This window comes from Oncorhynchus kisutch, linkage group LG10, assembly GCF_002021735.2.
Source record: "Oncorhynchus kisutch isolate 150728-3 linkage group LG10, Okis_V2, whole genome shotgun sequence".
In the NCBI taxonomy this organism is placed as follows: domain Eukaryota; kingdom Metazoa; phylum Chordata; class Actinopteri; order Salmoniformes; family Salmonidae; genus Oncorhynchus; species Oncorhynchus kisutch.
Window position 1 is genome coordinate 57,349,788 of NC_034183.2, and position 13,456 is coordinate 57,363,243.

The following is a 13,456-nucleotide window of genomic DNA, read 5'->3' on the forward strand; positions in this document are numbered from 1 at the left end:
TGGTGTGTGCTAGTGGTAGTGGTGGTGGTAGTGGTAGTGTAGGGTAGTGGTAGTGGTAGAGGTAGTGGTGGTGTAGGGTAGTGGTAGTGGTAGAGGTAGTGGTAGTGTAGGGTAGTGGTAGTGTAGGGTAGTGGTAGTGGTGGTGTAGGGTAGTGGTAGTGGTAGAGGTGGTGTAGGGTAGTTATAGTGGTGGTGTGGGTAGACATAGTGGTGGTGTAGGGTAATGTTAGTGGTGGTGTAGGGTGGTGGTCGTGTTGGTGGTAGTGTAGGGTAGTGGTCGTGGTGGTGCGGGCTAGTGGTAGTGGTGGTGGTAGTGGTGGTAGAGGTAGTGGTGGTTTAGGGTAGTGGTAGTGGTGGTGTAGGATAGTGGTAGTGGTGGTGTAGGGTAGTGGTAGTGGTGGTGTAGGGTAGTGGTGGTGGTAAAGGTAGTGGTAGTGGTGGTGGTAGTGTAGGGTAGTGGTAGTGTAGGGTAGTGGTAGTGGTAGTGTAGGGTAGTGGTAGTGCTAGTGGTAGTGGTAGTGTAGGGTAGTGGTAATGGTAATGGAAGTGGTAGTGGTAGTGGTAGTGTAGGGTAGTGGTAGTGGTGGTGTGTGCTAGTGGTAGTGGTGGTGGTAGTGGTAGTGGTAGTGGTAGTGTAGGGTAGTGGTAGTGGTAGAGGTCGTGGTGGTGTAGGGTAGTGGTAGTGGTAGAGGTAGTGTAGGGTAGTGGTAGTGGTGGTGTAGGGTAGTGGTGATGGTAGTGGTAGTGTAGGGTAGTGCTAGTGCTAGTGGTAGTGTAGGGTAGTGGTAGTGGAAGTGGTAGTGGTTGTGGTAGTGTAGGGTAGTAGTAGTGGTAGTGGTGGTGTGTGCTAGTGGTAGTGGTAGTGTAGGGTAGTGGTAGAGGTAGTGGTGGTGTAGGGTAGTGGTAGTGGTAGAGGTAGTGGTAGTGTAGGGTAGTGGTAGTGGTGGTGTAGGGTATTGGTAGTGGTAGAGGTGGTGTAGGGTAGTTATAGTGGTGGTGTGGGTAGACATAGTGGTGGTGTAGGGTAATGTTAGTGGTGGTGTAGGGTGGTGGTCGTGTTGGTGGTAGTGTAGGGTAGTGGTCGTGGTGGTGCGGGCTAGTGGTAGTGGTGGTGGTAGTGGTGGTAGAGGTAGTGGTGGTGTAGGGTAGTGGTAGTGGTGGTGTAGGATAGTGGTAGTGGTGGTGTAGGGTAGTGGTAGTGGTGGTGGTAAAGGTAGTGGTAGTGGTGGTGGTAGTGTAGGGTAGTGGTAGTGTAGGGTAGTGGTAGTGGTAGTGGTAGTGATAGAGGTAGTGGTAGTGGTAGTGTAGGGTAGTGGTAGTGCTAGTGGTAGTGGTAGTGTAGGGTAGTGGTGGTGGTAATGGTAGTGGAAGTGGTAGTGGTAGTGTAGGGTAGTGGTAGTGGTGGTGTGTGCTAGTGGTAGTGGTGGTGGTAGTGGTAGTGGTAGTGTAGGGTAGTGGTAGAGGTCGTGGTGGTGTAGGGTAGTGGTAGTGGTAGAGGTAGTGTAGGGTAGTGGTAGTGGTGGTGTAGGGCAGTGGTGATGGTAGTGGTGGTGTAGGGTAGTGGTAGTGGTAGAGGTAGTGGTGGTGTAGGGTAGTGGTAGTGGTGGTGTAGGGTAGTGGTAGTGGTGGTGTAGGGTAGTGGTGGTGTAGGGTAGTGGTAGTGGTGGTGTAGGGTAGTGGTTGTGTAGGGTAGTGGTAGTGGTGTTGTAGGGTAGTGTTGGTGGTAGAGGTAGTGGTGGTGTTGGGTAGTGGTAGTGTAAGGTTGTGGTAGTGTGGGCTAGTGGTTGTGTAGGGTAGTGGTAGTGATGGTGGTGGTTTAGGGTAGTGGTAGTGTAAGGTTGTGGTGGTATAGGGTAGTTGTAGTGGTAGTGTAAGGTAGTGGTAGTGGTGGTGGTAGTGGTTGTGTATGATAGTGGTAGTATCTGTGTAGGGTACTGGTAGTGGTAGTGTAGGGTAGTGGCAGTGGTGGTACGGATTAGTGGTAGTAGTAGTGGTGGTGGTGGTAATGGTGGTGTAGGGTAGTGGTAGTAATAGTGGTGGTGGTAGTGGTTGTGTAGGGTAGTGGTAGTAGTAGTGGTGGTGGTGGTAGTGGTGGTGTAGGGTAGTGGTAGTGGTGGTGTAAGGTATGATAGTAGTAGTGGTGCTGGTAGTGGTAGTGGTAGTGGTAGTAGTAGTGGTGGTGGTAGTTCTTGTGTAGGGTAGTGGTAGTAGCTGTGTAGGGTACTGGTAGTGGTAGTGGGAGTGGTAGTGTAGGGTAGTGGTAGTGGTGGTATGGGATAGTGGTAGTGATGGTGTAGGGTAATGGAAGTGGTAGAAGTGGTGGTGGTGGTAGTGGTAGTGTTAGTGGTGGTAGTGGTGGTGTAGGGTAGTGGTTGTGTAGGGTAGTGGTGGTGGTAAAGGTAGTGGTAGTGTAGTGTAGTGGTAGTGGTGGTGGTAGTGTAGGGTAGTGGTAGATGTAGAGGTAGAGGTAGTGTAGGGTAGTGGTAGTGGTGGTGGTAGTGTAGGGTAGTGGTAGTGTAGGGTAGTGGTAGTGGTAGAGGTAGTGTAGGGTAGTGGTAGTGGTAATGGTAGTGTAAGGTAGTGGTAGTGTAGGGTAGTGGTAGTGGTAGTGGTGGTGTGTGCTAGTGGTGGTGGTAGTGGTAGTGTAGGGTAGTGGTAGAGGTAGTGGTGGCGTAGGGTAGTGGTAGAGGTAGTGGTAGTGTAGGTTAGTGGTATTGGTGGTGTAGGGTAGTGGTGATGTTAGTGGTGGTGTAGGCTAGTGGTGGTGTAGGGTAGTGGTAGTGTAGGGTAGTGGTGATGTAGGGTAGTGGTAGTGGTGGCGTAGGGTAGTGGTAGTGGTGGTGTAGGGTAGTGGTGGTTTAGGGTAGTGGTAGTGGTGGTGTAGGGTAGTGTTGGTGGTAGAGGTAGTGGTGGTGTTGGGTAGTGGTAGTATAAGGTTGTGGTAGTGTGGGCTAGTGGTGGTGTAGGGTAGAGGTAGTGGTAGTGTAGGGTAGTGGTAGTGTAATGTTGTGGTGGTGTAGGGTAGTGGTAGTGTAAGTTTGTGGTGGTGTAGGGTAGTGGTAGTGGTTTTGGTAGTGGTTGTGTATGGTAGTGGTAGTATCTGTGTAGGGTACTGGTAGTGTAGGGTAGTGGTAGTGGTGGTACGGTATAGTGGTAGTGGTAGTAGTAGTGGTGGTGGTAATGGTGGTATAGGGTAGTGGTAGTAGTAGTGGTGGTGGTTGTGTAGGGTAGTGGTAGTAGTAGTGGTGGTTGTGGTAGTGGTGGTGTAGGGTAGTGGTAGTGGTTGTGTATGGTAGTGGTAGTAGTAGTGGTGGTAGTGGTGGTGGTGTAGGGTAGTGGTAGTGGTTGTGCAAGGTAGTTGTAGTAGTAGTGGTGGTAGTGGTGGTGGTGTAGGGTAGTGGTTGTGTAGGGTAGTGGTAGTGGTAGTAGTAGTGGTGGTGGTAGTGCTTGTGTAGGGTAGTGGTAGTAGCTGTGTAGGGTACTGGTAGTGGTAGTGGTAGTGTAGGGTAGTGGTGGTATGGGATAGTGGTAGTGGTGGTGTAGGGTAATGGAAGTGGTAGAAGTGGTGGTGGTGGTAGTGGTACTGTTAGTGGTGGTTGTGGTAGTGGTAGTGTAGGGTAGTGGTAGTGTAGGGTAGTGGTAGTGGTGGTGGTGGTGTAGGGTAGAGGTAGTGGTAGTGGTAGTGGTAGTGGTAGTGGTAGTGTAAGGTTGTGGTGGTGTAGGGTAGTGGTAGTGGTGGTGGTAGTGTAGGGTAGTGGTAGTGGTAGTGTAAGGTTGTGGTGGTATAGGGTAGTGGTAGTGGTGGTGGTAGTGGTTGTGTATGGTAGTGGTAGTATCTTTGTAGGGTACTGGTAGTGGTAGTGTAGGGTAGTGGTAGTGGTGGTACGGTATAGTGGTAGTGGTAGTAGTAGTGGTGGTTGTAGTGGTTGTGTAGGGTAGTGGTAGTAGTAGTGTAGGGTAGTGGTAGTGGTGGTGTAGGGTAGTGGTAGTGGTAGTAGTAGTGGTGGTAGTGGTGGTGGTGTAGGGTAGTGGTGGTGGTTGTGCAAGGTAGTGGTAGTAGTAGTGGTGGTAGTGGTGGTGGTGTAGGGTAGTGGTTGTGTAGGGTAGTGGTAGTAGTAGTGGTGGTGGTAGTGCTTGTGTAGGGTAGTGGTAGTAGCTGTGTAGGGTACTGGTAGTGGTAGTGTAGGGTAATGGAAGTGGTAGAAGTGGTGGTGGTGGTAGTGGTACTGTTAGTGGTGGGTGTGGTAGTGGTGGTGTAGGGTAGTGGTAGTGGTTGTGTAGGGTAGTGGTAGTGGTAGTGGTTGTGTAGGGTAGTGGTAGTGGTGGTGTGTGCTAGTGGTAGTGGTGGTGGTAGTGGTAGTGGTAGTGTAGGGTAGTGGTAGTGGTAGAGGTCGTGGTGGTGTAGGGTAGTGGTAGTGGTAGAGGTAGTGTAGGGTAGTGGTAGTGGTGGTGTAGGGCAGTGGTGATGGTAGTGGTGGTGTAGGGTAGTGGTAGTGGTAGAGGTAGTGGTGGTGTAGGGTAGTGGTAGTGGTGGTGTAGGGTAGTGGTAGTGGTGGTGTAGGGTAGTGGTGGTGTAGGGTAGTGGTAGTGGTGGTGTAGGGTAGTGGTTGTGTAGGGTAGTGGTAGTGGTGTTGTAGGGTAGTGTTGGTGGTAGAGGTAGTGGTGGTGTTGGGTAGTGGTAGTGTAAGGTTGTGGTAGTGTGGGCTAGTGGTTGTGTATGGTAGTGGTAGTGATGGTGGTGGTTTAGGGTAGTGGTAGTGTAGGGTAGTGGTAGTGTAAGGTTGTGGTGGTGTAGGGTAGTTGTAGTGGTAGTGTAAGGTAGTGGTAGTGGTGGTGGTAGTGGTTGTGTATGATAGTGGTAGTATCTGTGTAGGGTACTGGTAGTGGTAGTGTAGGGTAGTGGCAGTGGTGGTACGGATTAGTGGTAGTAGTAGTGGTGGTGGTGGTAATGGTGGTGTAGGGTAGTGGTAGTAATAGTGGTGGTGGTAGTGGTTGTGTAGGGTAGTGGTAGTAGTAGTGGTGGTGGTGGTAGTGGTGGTGTAGGGTAGTGGTAGTGGTGGTGTAAGGTATGATAGTAGTAGTGGTGCTGGTAGTGGTAGTGGTAGTAGTAGTGGTGGTGGTAGTTCTTGTGTAGGGTAGTGGTAGTAGCTGTGTAGGGTACTGGTAGTGGTAGTGGGAGTGGTAGTGTAGGGTAGTGGTAGTGGTGGTATGGGATAGTGGTAGTGATGGTGTAGGGTAATGGAAGTGGTAGAAGTGGTGGTGGTGGTAGTGGTAGTGTTAGTGGTGGTAGTGGTGGTGTAGGGTAGTGGTTGTGTAGGGTAGTGGTGGTGGTAAAGGTAGTGGTAGTGTAGTGTAGTGGTAGTGGTGGTGGTAGTGTAGGGTAGTGGTAGATGTAGAGGTAGAGGTAGTGTAGGGTAGTGGTAGTGGTGGTGGTAGTGTAGGGTAGTGGTAGTGTAGGGTAGTGGTAGTGGTAGAGGTAGTGTAGGGTAGTGGTAGTGGTAATGGTAGTGTAAGGTAGTGGTAGTGTAGGGTAGTGGTAGTGGTAGTGGTGGTGTGTGCTAGTGGTGGTGGTAGTGGTAGTGTAGGGTAGTGGTAGAGGTAGTGGTGGCGTAGGGTAGTGGTAGAGGTAGTGGTAGTGTAGGTTAGTGGTATTGGTGGTGTAGGGTAGTGGTAGTGGTGATGTTAGTGGTGGTGTAGGCTAGTGGTGGTGTAGGGTAGTGGTAGTGTAGGGTAGTGGTGATGTAGGGTAGTGGTAGTGGTGGCGTAGGGTAGTGGTAGTGGTGGTGTAGGGTAGTGGTGGTTTAGGGTAGTGGTAGTGGTGGTGTAGGGTAGTGTTGGTGGTAGAGGTAGTGGTGGTGTTGGGTAGTGGTAGTATAAGGTTGTGGTAGTGTGGGCTAGTGGTGGTGTAGGGTAGAGGTAGTGGTAGTGTAGGGTAGTGGTAGTGTAATGTTGTGGTGGTGTAGGGTAGTGGTAGTGTAAGTTTGTGGTGGTGTAGGGTAGTGGTAGTGGTTTTGGTAGTGGTTGTGTATGGTAGTGGTAGTATCTGTGTAGGGTACTGGTAGTGTAGGGTAGTGGTAGTGGTGGTACGGTATAGTGGTAGTGGTAGTAGTAGTGGTGGTGGTAATGGTGGTATAGGGTAGTGGTAGTAGTAGTGGTGGTGGTTGTGTAGGGTAGTGGTAGTAGTAGTGGTGGTTGTGGTAGTGGTGGTGTAGGGTAGTGGTAGTGGTTGTGTATGGTAGTGGTAGTAGTAGTGGTGGTAGTGGTGGTGGTGTAGGGTAGTGGTAGTGGTTGTGCAAGGTAGTTGTAGTAGTAGTGGTGGTAGTGGTGGTGGTGTAGGGTAGTGGTTGTGTAGGGTAGTGGTAGTGGTAGTAGTAGTGGTGGTGGTAGTGCTTGTGTAGGGTAGTGGTAGTAGCTGTGTAGGGTACTGGTAGTGGTAGTGGTAGTGTAGGGTAGTGGTGGTATGGGATAGTGGTAGTGGTGGTGTAGGGTAATGGAAGTGGTAGAAGTGGTGGTGGTGGTAGTGGTACTGTTAGTGGTGGTTGTGGTAGTGGTAGTGTAGGGTAGTGGTAGTGTAGGGTAGTGGTAGTGGTGGTGGTGGTGTAGGGTAGAGGTAGTGGTAGTGGTAGTGGTAGTGGTAGTGTAAGGTTGTGGTGGTGTAGGGGTAGTGGTAGTGGTGGTGGTAGTGTAGGGTAGTGGTAGTGTAAGGTTGTGGTGGTATAGGGTAGTGGTAGTGGTGGTGGTAGTGGTTGTGTATGGTAGTGGTAGTATCTTTGTAGGGTACTGGTAGTGGTAGTGTAGGGTAGTGGTAGTGGTGGTACGGTATAGTGGTAGTGGTAGTAGTAGTGGTGGTTGTAGTGGTTGTGTAGGGTAGTGGTAGTAGTAGTGTAGGGTAGTGGTAGTGGTGGTGTAGGGTAGTGGTAGTGGTAGTAGTAGTGGTGGTAGTGGTGGTGGTGTAGGGTAGTGGTGGTGGTTGTGCAAGGTAGTGGTAGTAGTAGTGGTGGTAGTGGTGGTGGTGTAGGGTAGTGGTTGTGTAGGGTAGTGGTAGTAGTAGTGGTGGTGGTAGTGCTTGTGTAGGGTAGTGGTAGTAGCTGTGTAGGGTACTGGTAGTGGTAGTGTAGGGTAATGGAAGTGGTAGAAGTGGTGGTGGTGGTAGTGGTAGTGGTACTGTTAGTGGTGGGTGTGGTAGTGGTGGTGTAGGGTAGTGGTAGTGGTTGTGTAGGGTAGTGGTAGTGGTAGTGGTTGTGTAGGGTAGTGGTAGTAGCTGTGTAGGGTACTGGTAGTGTTAGTGGTAGTAGTAGTGGTGGTTGTGGTAGTGGTGGTGTAGGGTAGTGGTAGTGTTAGTGGTAGTAGTAGTGGTGGTTGTGGTAGTGGTTGTGTAGGGTAGTGGTAGTAGCTGTGTAGGGTACTGGTAGTGGTAGTGTAGGGTAGTGGTAGTGGTGGTACGGGATAGTGGTAGTGGTTGTAGTAGTGGTGGTGTAAGGTAGTGGTGGTGTAGGGTAGTGGTTGTGTAAGGTAGTGGTAGTAGTAGTGGTGGTGGTAGTGGTTGTGTAAGGTAGTGGTAGTAGTAGTGGTGGTAGTGGTGGTGGTGTAGGATAGTGGTAGTGGTTGTGTAGGGCAGTGGTAGTAGTAGTGGTGGTGGTAGTGCTTGTGTAGGGTAGTGGTAGTAGCTGTGTAGGGTACTGGTAGTGGTAGTGGTAGTGGTAGTGTAGAGTAGAGTAGTGGTAATGATGGTACGGGCTAGTGGTAGTGATGGTGTAGGATAATGGAAGTGGTAGAAGTGGTAGTACCTTGTTGGAGGCCATGTCACCGACGCTGCGGTGGGTCTGGATGGTCTCCAGCTGGTCCAGACACCAGTCTAACTCAGCCAGAGTCTCCCTTGCCATCTGCTGGTACGTCTCATCTACACACATACACAGGAGAGAAAAGGGTGGCATTAATGTGCTGTATGTATTATTATAACCGGTATGATCTCAGCATTGATATAATATAATGTATCATAATATAATGGTCTGTGTAACGGGTCATATTCTCTGCATCAGTCAAATTGCTACATTTGTCATTTCTTAGAATTGTTCAATTGAGACTCCAGATTGACACGTATTATTCAAATCATCTGCAGAATTAAATGCAGCCTATCGGTATCCATTATTGAGAAAGCCACAGGCCATGGTGCTGCAAATTCTTCTATTAATATTGGTGCATTTCTTTATGAGTTTTTGGAAGCTTGAGTGCACACTACCAAAACACTGTGAGTTGTGTGGGAGAGTGTTCCCAATCAGTAGACTAAAGTTCATTTTAGCAGGAAACCTACCAGAGAGTGTTGCCTGGGGAACAGTGGGTTGGCTTGTCACTGGTGACCTCCTGTGGACAAATAGATCATTACATCCTCATCGGAAATGATAAAGCGTGCTCTCTAGTGGACTCTAAGAACATTACGGTTGTATTGGGCATGAATTGTGTAGCGTAACAACACAACACTGGAAATAGATAAGCAAACATATTTAACCTCATCTGTATTATGGACAATAACATTTGTGAGGAATCATAAACTCTTTGCATAGATCTGCATCATAGTCTTTTGAAATATTGTTGTAGCCAACAATATTAAAAACAATGCCTCCTTTAAGCGAGGCTCTCTCAGCTCTCAGCTGTCTCTTTCTCTACATGGAGGTTCAACTTGCAGTCTAGTGAGGGAGGATTCTGTTTGGAGCTGAGAGCATCATGCTCACTAATTATGGCTCTAGATAATTCCATGGTGCATTGTTACTGCTCATATTGACGTACTGCTAAAAAGCCTGCCAACTCATGCTCTGCCTGTTTCTTGCATTACAAAGGAGGATATATTCAACATTATTGACCACTTCTATCCTTGTGAATAACCAGTCAGTCAGGTAGTCAGGCAGTCAGACTGTCTGTCAGTCTGTCAGGTAGTCAGCCAGTCAGGCAGTCTTTCAGTCAGTCAGGGACTTCCACTGGGGACATGATGATCTCAGCAGAACACGCTGAAGACACAACGTGAAGAGAGTATTGCCACATTATACCCTACTGATATGACACAGTTCTGACAAAATAGAAGGAAGAAATGTGATATTTACTAAAACTACATATGAAGAGTTTAATTCAAAAACAGTAAATATCCATTTTCAGAAATGTTGGTAAATGAACTGTTATTGTTTAACGAAATAATGAAGAGATTGGTGTTTTTTCACTATCTAATCATGACATTTGGTTGTTCAATGACAGACATGTATTTGTTTAAATCGATCACTTGGTCGTTTCATTTCAGAGACAAATAATAATGTATTAGAGAAATAAGGAGTACTGTTAGGTTTTACACAGTCAAATGTAACAAATAACTACCTGTTTTTATAATGAAATGTACTAATGATACATTTCTGACATCAATATAATCAAAAATAACTATTATAATAATTCAATACAGTAATATGATATCTGTATATACACTTACATTTGAGTCATTTGGCAGGTGCTCTTATACACAGCGACTTATATAGTAAGGCATTCATCTTAAGATACAGTAGCTAGGTGAGACAACCACATATCACAGTCAAATATACGGGTCACGAAGATTCCATTCCAGCTAAACAATGGATATAGAGCGTTTTGCAAAAAAACTCACATTTTCATACACATCTAAAACCTATTCCAGAAAACATCTTGAGAACAGTAATATTTTACACACACATGAAGGTACGCACAATTAATCATTCCTGGTGAAAAAAACTCAAGTGAAAAATTGGTTGATATAGTGTTTTGGAAATAATCTCTTCATATTCCAGTGAGAATAAGGACTGCACTGTTCCAGTGGGAACATATCATTCATGCTGCGATAGAGAAGAGAGATGTGGCCACATTAAGAGGGGTTGAAAGGGTGACGTGGCTGACGAGATGCTACTGACTTGTTAGTGGGTGTCGTGACATTGGCGAGGATGGTGAAGTTGCTTCTTACAGTTCGTAGACTGGCCAACACCTGGGGGATGGATGGACGGTGGGGGGGGGTGGGGGCGGCGGGGAGAGGGGCAGAGAGCAGAGCGAGACAAATTCACTACATACTCAGTTTAGCCCCTTTCAAGTTCTTTACGGCATTGTTCTATCTTTAGGTAGGCAGGGTGAAGTGTACACTACTTCATCAGCAAACTGTAGAGCTGGTGCTTACCTGAGCAAACTGTAGAGCTGGTGCTTACCTGAGCAAACTGTAGAGCTGGTGCTTACCTGAGCAAACTGTAGAGCTGGTGCTTACCTGAGCAAACTGTAGAGCTGGTGCTTACCTGAGCAAAAGGGGTGACTATGAGATCTTCTGCATGCCTGTAGAAAGAGAGATAGAAAATGAACAAAGGAAGGAGATGACAGTAAAGTCAGCAGGATAGATGGAGCGTTATCGCTGAAGTGTAACCTCTATGACAGTTCACATTAACAGACACCGGATATATATGTGAACCAATGGTATCCATAGCCCTATCTGAATCTAAACCAAATATTTTTGGTTCTGACCAAAAAGCATCTTTCTGAAATGGAAGCAGACCAAGACAAATTACACAGCTGTGAAGCGAAAAATATTTTAGTATGAACATTAGCATAATACTGCCATAATCATAATAATCATAAATGCCAAGTCGGTTGACTGTGATTGTATAGTGAGTAATGTATGGTGTTGCAGCAATCTGGAGTGTCAGTGAGGCTACTTTTACTCAGAGGGATTTTAACCATGTGGATTAGCCAAGGTGGTTTTGATGGCATGCGATGAACACAGGAAGTGGAGGTTGTAAGGGGGTACATACTAACCAAACCAGGGTTCAATTAGCACTATACATTAGCTGGGCTTGATTGAGTTTGCCTGGTGCAATGAAACCAATGGAATAGTCTTCTAAGTTCAAACCCCCGCCCAGGTTTGATACTCACCCCTCACTGTTGATGGAGGAGTTGCGTGACATGTTCTTGGGGGACATGTCATAGTCGGAGTCTGATCGGTACAGGAAGGACTCCCTGCGCTCCCCGCGACTCCTGCACCCCTCTGTGGTAAAGGAGGGGTGCAGCCCCAGCACAGGACTCGCCTGCGAATCCATTGGGCTGCGGCCGGGTGAAGGACCATTCTCTGAGTCAAAACTGAAAGACAAAGTGAGAGAGACAGGAAAGTTGTCTGGATCAATGCTTCATTAAAGGCATTTCCCTGTATTTTATATATATTTACACACTAAGAGGTTGGAATAAATCTGTGAATTTGTAAAAAATGATGATAATGCCCTTTTAGTGTAAGAGTTGTTTAAAAAGACAGCCTGAAATTGCCTGTGTGAGGAGTCTGGATTCCCTGCTTATTCTCTCCTGATTCCGTGAAACCTCCAACCTCGATTTTGGGAAATCCAGTGAATGTATTGAATGTTCCCGGAATTTTGCAACCATATGTGGGAAGAAGTTTTGGCCTGCCTGGTGACATCACCAGACGGTAAATTAGGTAACAGACCAATAAGAAAGAGAGTTCCAAACCTCTCTGCCAATAACACCTAGTATTCCCCTCCCCACTCAGACCACTCCCAGGCAGACAGTCCTAGCAACATTCTTGCTTGAGAAATTGCTCTTTGCTAAGTAGCTATTTTTTTTTGTTTTTGACCATTTTAACTTAAAACAATCTCACCAAGGTACTTATTGTTACCTATGAATTAATTGATATTGAGATATTTAAAACAATATATATGGGGGATTGGAGATGATGCAGACAATTACTTTGATGGAAGCTACAATTCATCTGCAATATTAAAGCTGATCTACATATATACACAAGAGCACCATACCAATCTAGCATTACAGACAACCACATGACCCCAAACACAAGATTAGGAATAATCTCAAAGAGAACCAGTCAAACAGAAGCTTAGTGAGAGTTTAGTCAAAGTGTACACAGAAACATACTTCTTAGGTTTAGAGGGTGATTTCTCTTTTTTGAACCATGAATGTCTCTACAGCTTCATCAAAAATGAAAAGCACATCATGGAGGGAGATATTGTGAAGCCACACACACACGCGCAAGCACACACACACGCGCGCAAGCACACACACACGCGCGCAAGCACACACACACGCGCGCAAGCACACACACACACACACACACACACACACACACACACACACACACACACACACACACACACACACACACACACACACACACACACACACACACACACACACACACACACACACACACACACCACAGGGCCTATTAGCTGTGCATGGCTACTTGAACACCATGAATACCTGAGAGGAAGGTGAGACTGAGACGACCGTCTGCGCTCTATACTGCGGTTGAGCTTCATACGGCGGAAAAACACGGAATTCCCGTGTCCCCGAGTGTGGTCGTGATCAGGGGACACTGGTGAGTTAGCGGAGGTGACGTAAGGAGAGGTGGGGGTCAGGCTGGGCGTGGTCAACCCCTCGGGGGTCTCCCACAGATTCATCTGTCGTGTCAGCTTTCTCTGACTCATCTCTGGAAGCTCTGGGCACGACGGAGAGGACTGAAGGAAGAAACCACCATCCCTCTCTCCCTCTTCTTCTCTCTCTCTCTCTCTCTCTTCTTCTTCTCTCTCTCTCTCTCTCTCTCTCTCTCTCTCTCTCTCTCTCTCCCCCTCTTCTTCTCTCTCTCTCTCTCTCTCCCTCTTCTTCTCTCCCTCCCTCGCTCCCAGAAAAAACTCTGTCTATCAAACTTTGTCTGCTACTGCCAACACTTCAACCTCCCAATCGGTCTGTCAGTCACTCCCCTCCTACGCTCCCCCCTGGCCCCCCGCCTTGTTCCACGGTTCAGTAGCAGAGCTCACATCCCAGACAAAGAGAGTTCTCCTGCACACACCAGCACAAAATCCTGCCAGTCAGAAAGCCCTTGATAACAGACCCTAATCCTATAGTTTTATTCCTGGTCCCAATCCTCAGAGTCCACATTCAGTTGAAGTCGTCGAGCTTTGATCCTGAAGCCCTGGAGTACTGCTGCATTTGCTCACGTCCTTTGTTCACCTCCACACCACTTTGTTCCCTGTTTCTCAGCAGCTTGTTTCTTCCTGTGTAGGTTTGTTTTTGTTTATTCTGTCACTGAAGGGCGGCAGTGCAGCTGTAACCCACAGCCTCTCTTTCAGCTATCAGCTATCTGAACAGGGCCACTCTCAGGGGAGGGCTTCTGATATTTCACTAGCTTAGCTCTCACTCTCTATCGCTCTGTCTGAGTCCACATACTTTTCCTGTGTGTCCTCCTCCTGCCTCGCTGTCCTTGCCCTCCCGACCAGGCCCCTCAGGGACACTGTGGCTGCTACTCTGCCCGGGCGTCTGCCCAATGTTTCACTCACACCCACACCACCTGGAGGACACACCGACGCTGGTTGGTCCGCTGCTCCGCTTCCTTTCTTTCTCTGTCCTTTTCTTCGCTTTCTCAGCCTGATTTTTTTCTCCTTTACTT

The 13,456-nt window shown here is 47.8% G+C and overlaps 1 protein-coding gene across 2 annotated transcripts in view; it reads right to left on the reverse strand.

The window, feature by feature from the left end:
• The window catches only part of pde4a (phosphodiesterase 4A, cAMP-specific), a 65,667-nt gene that overhangs the window by 16,768 nt on the left and 35,443 nt on the right, over positions 1-13,456 (reverse strand). Inside the window, exons 1-6 of one of the 2 annotated variants that reach the window (XM_031834169.1) lie at positions 12,271-13,447; positions 10,921-11,124; positions 10,290-10,326; positions 9,921-9,991; positions 8,312-8,361; positions 7,788-7,900 (exon numbers count right to left, since the gene is read on the reverse strand). In XM_031834169.1, the coding sequence (XP_031690029.1) occupies positions 7,788-7,900; positions 8,312-8,361; positions 9,921-9,991; positions 10,290-10,326; positions 10,921-11,124; positions 12,271-12,497 (702 nt within the window). In that variant the 5' untranslated portion in view covers positions 12,498-13,447. Of the gene's footprint in view, positions 1-7,787; positions 7,901-8,311; positions 8,362-9,920; positions 9,992-10,289; positions 10,327-10,920; positions 11,125-12,270; positions 13,448-13,456 lie in introns of those variants that run through there. The other variant, XM_031834168.1, reaches the window with a different exon arrangement.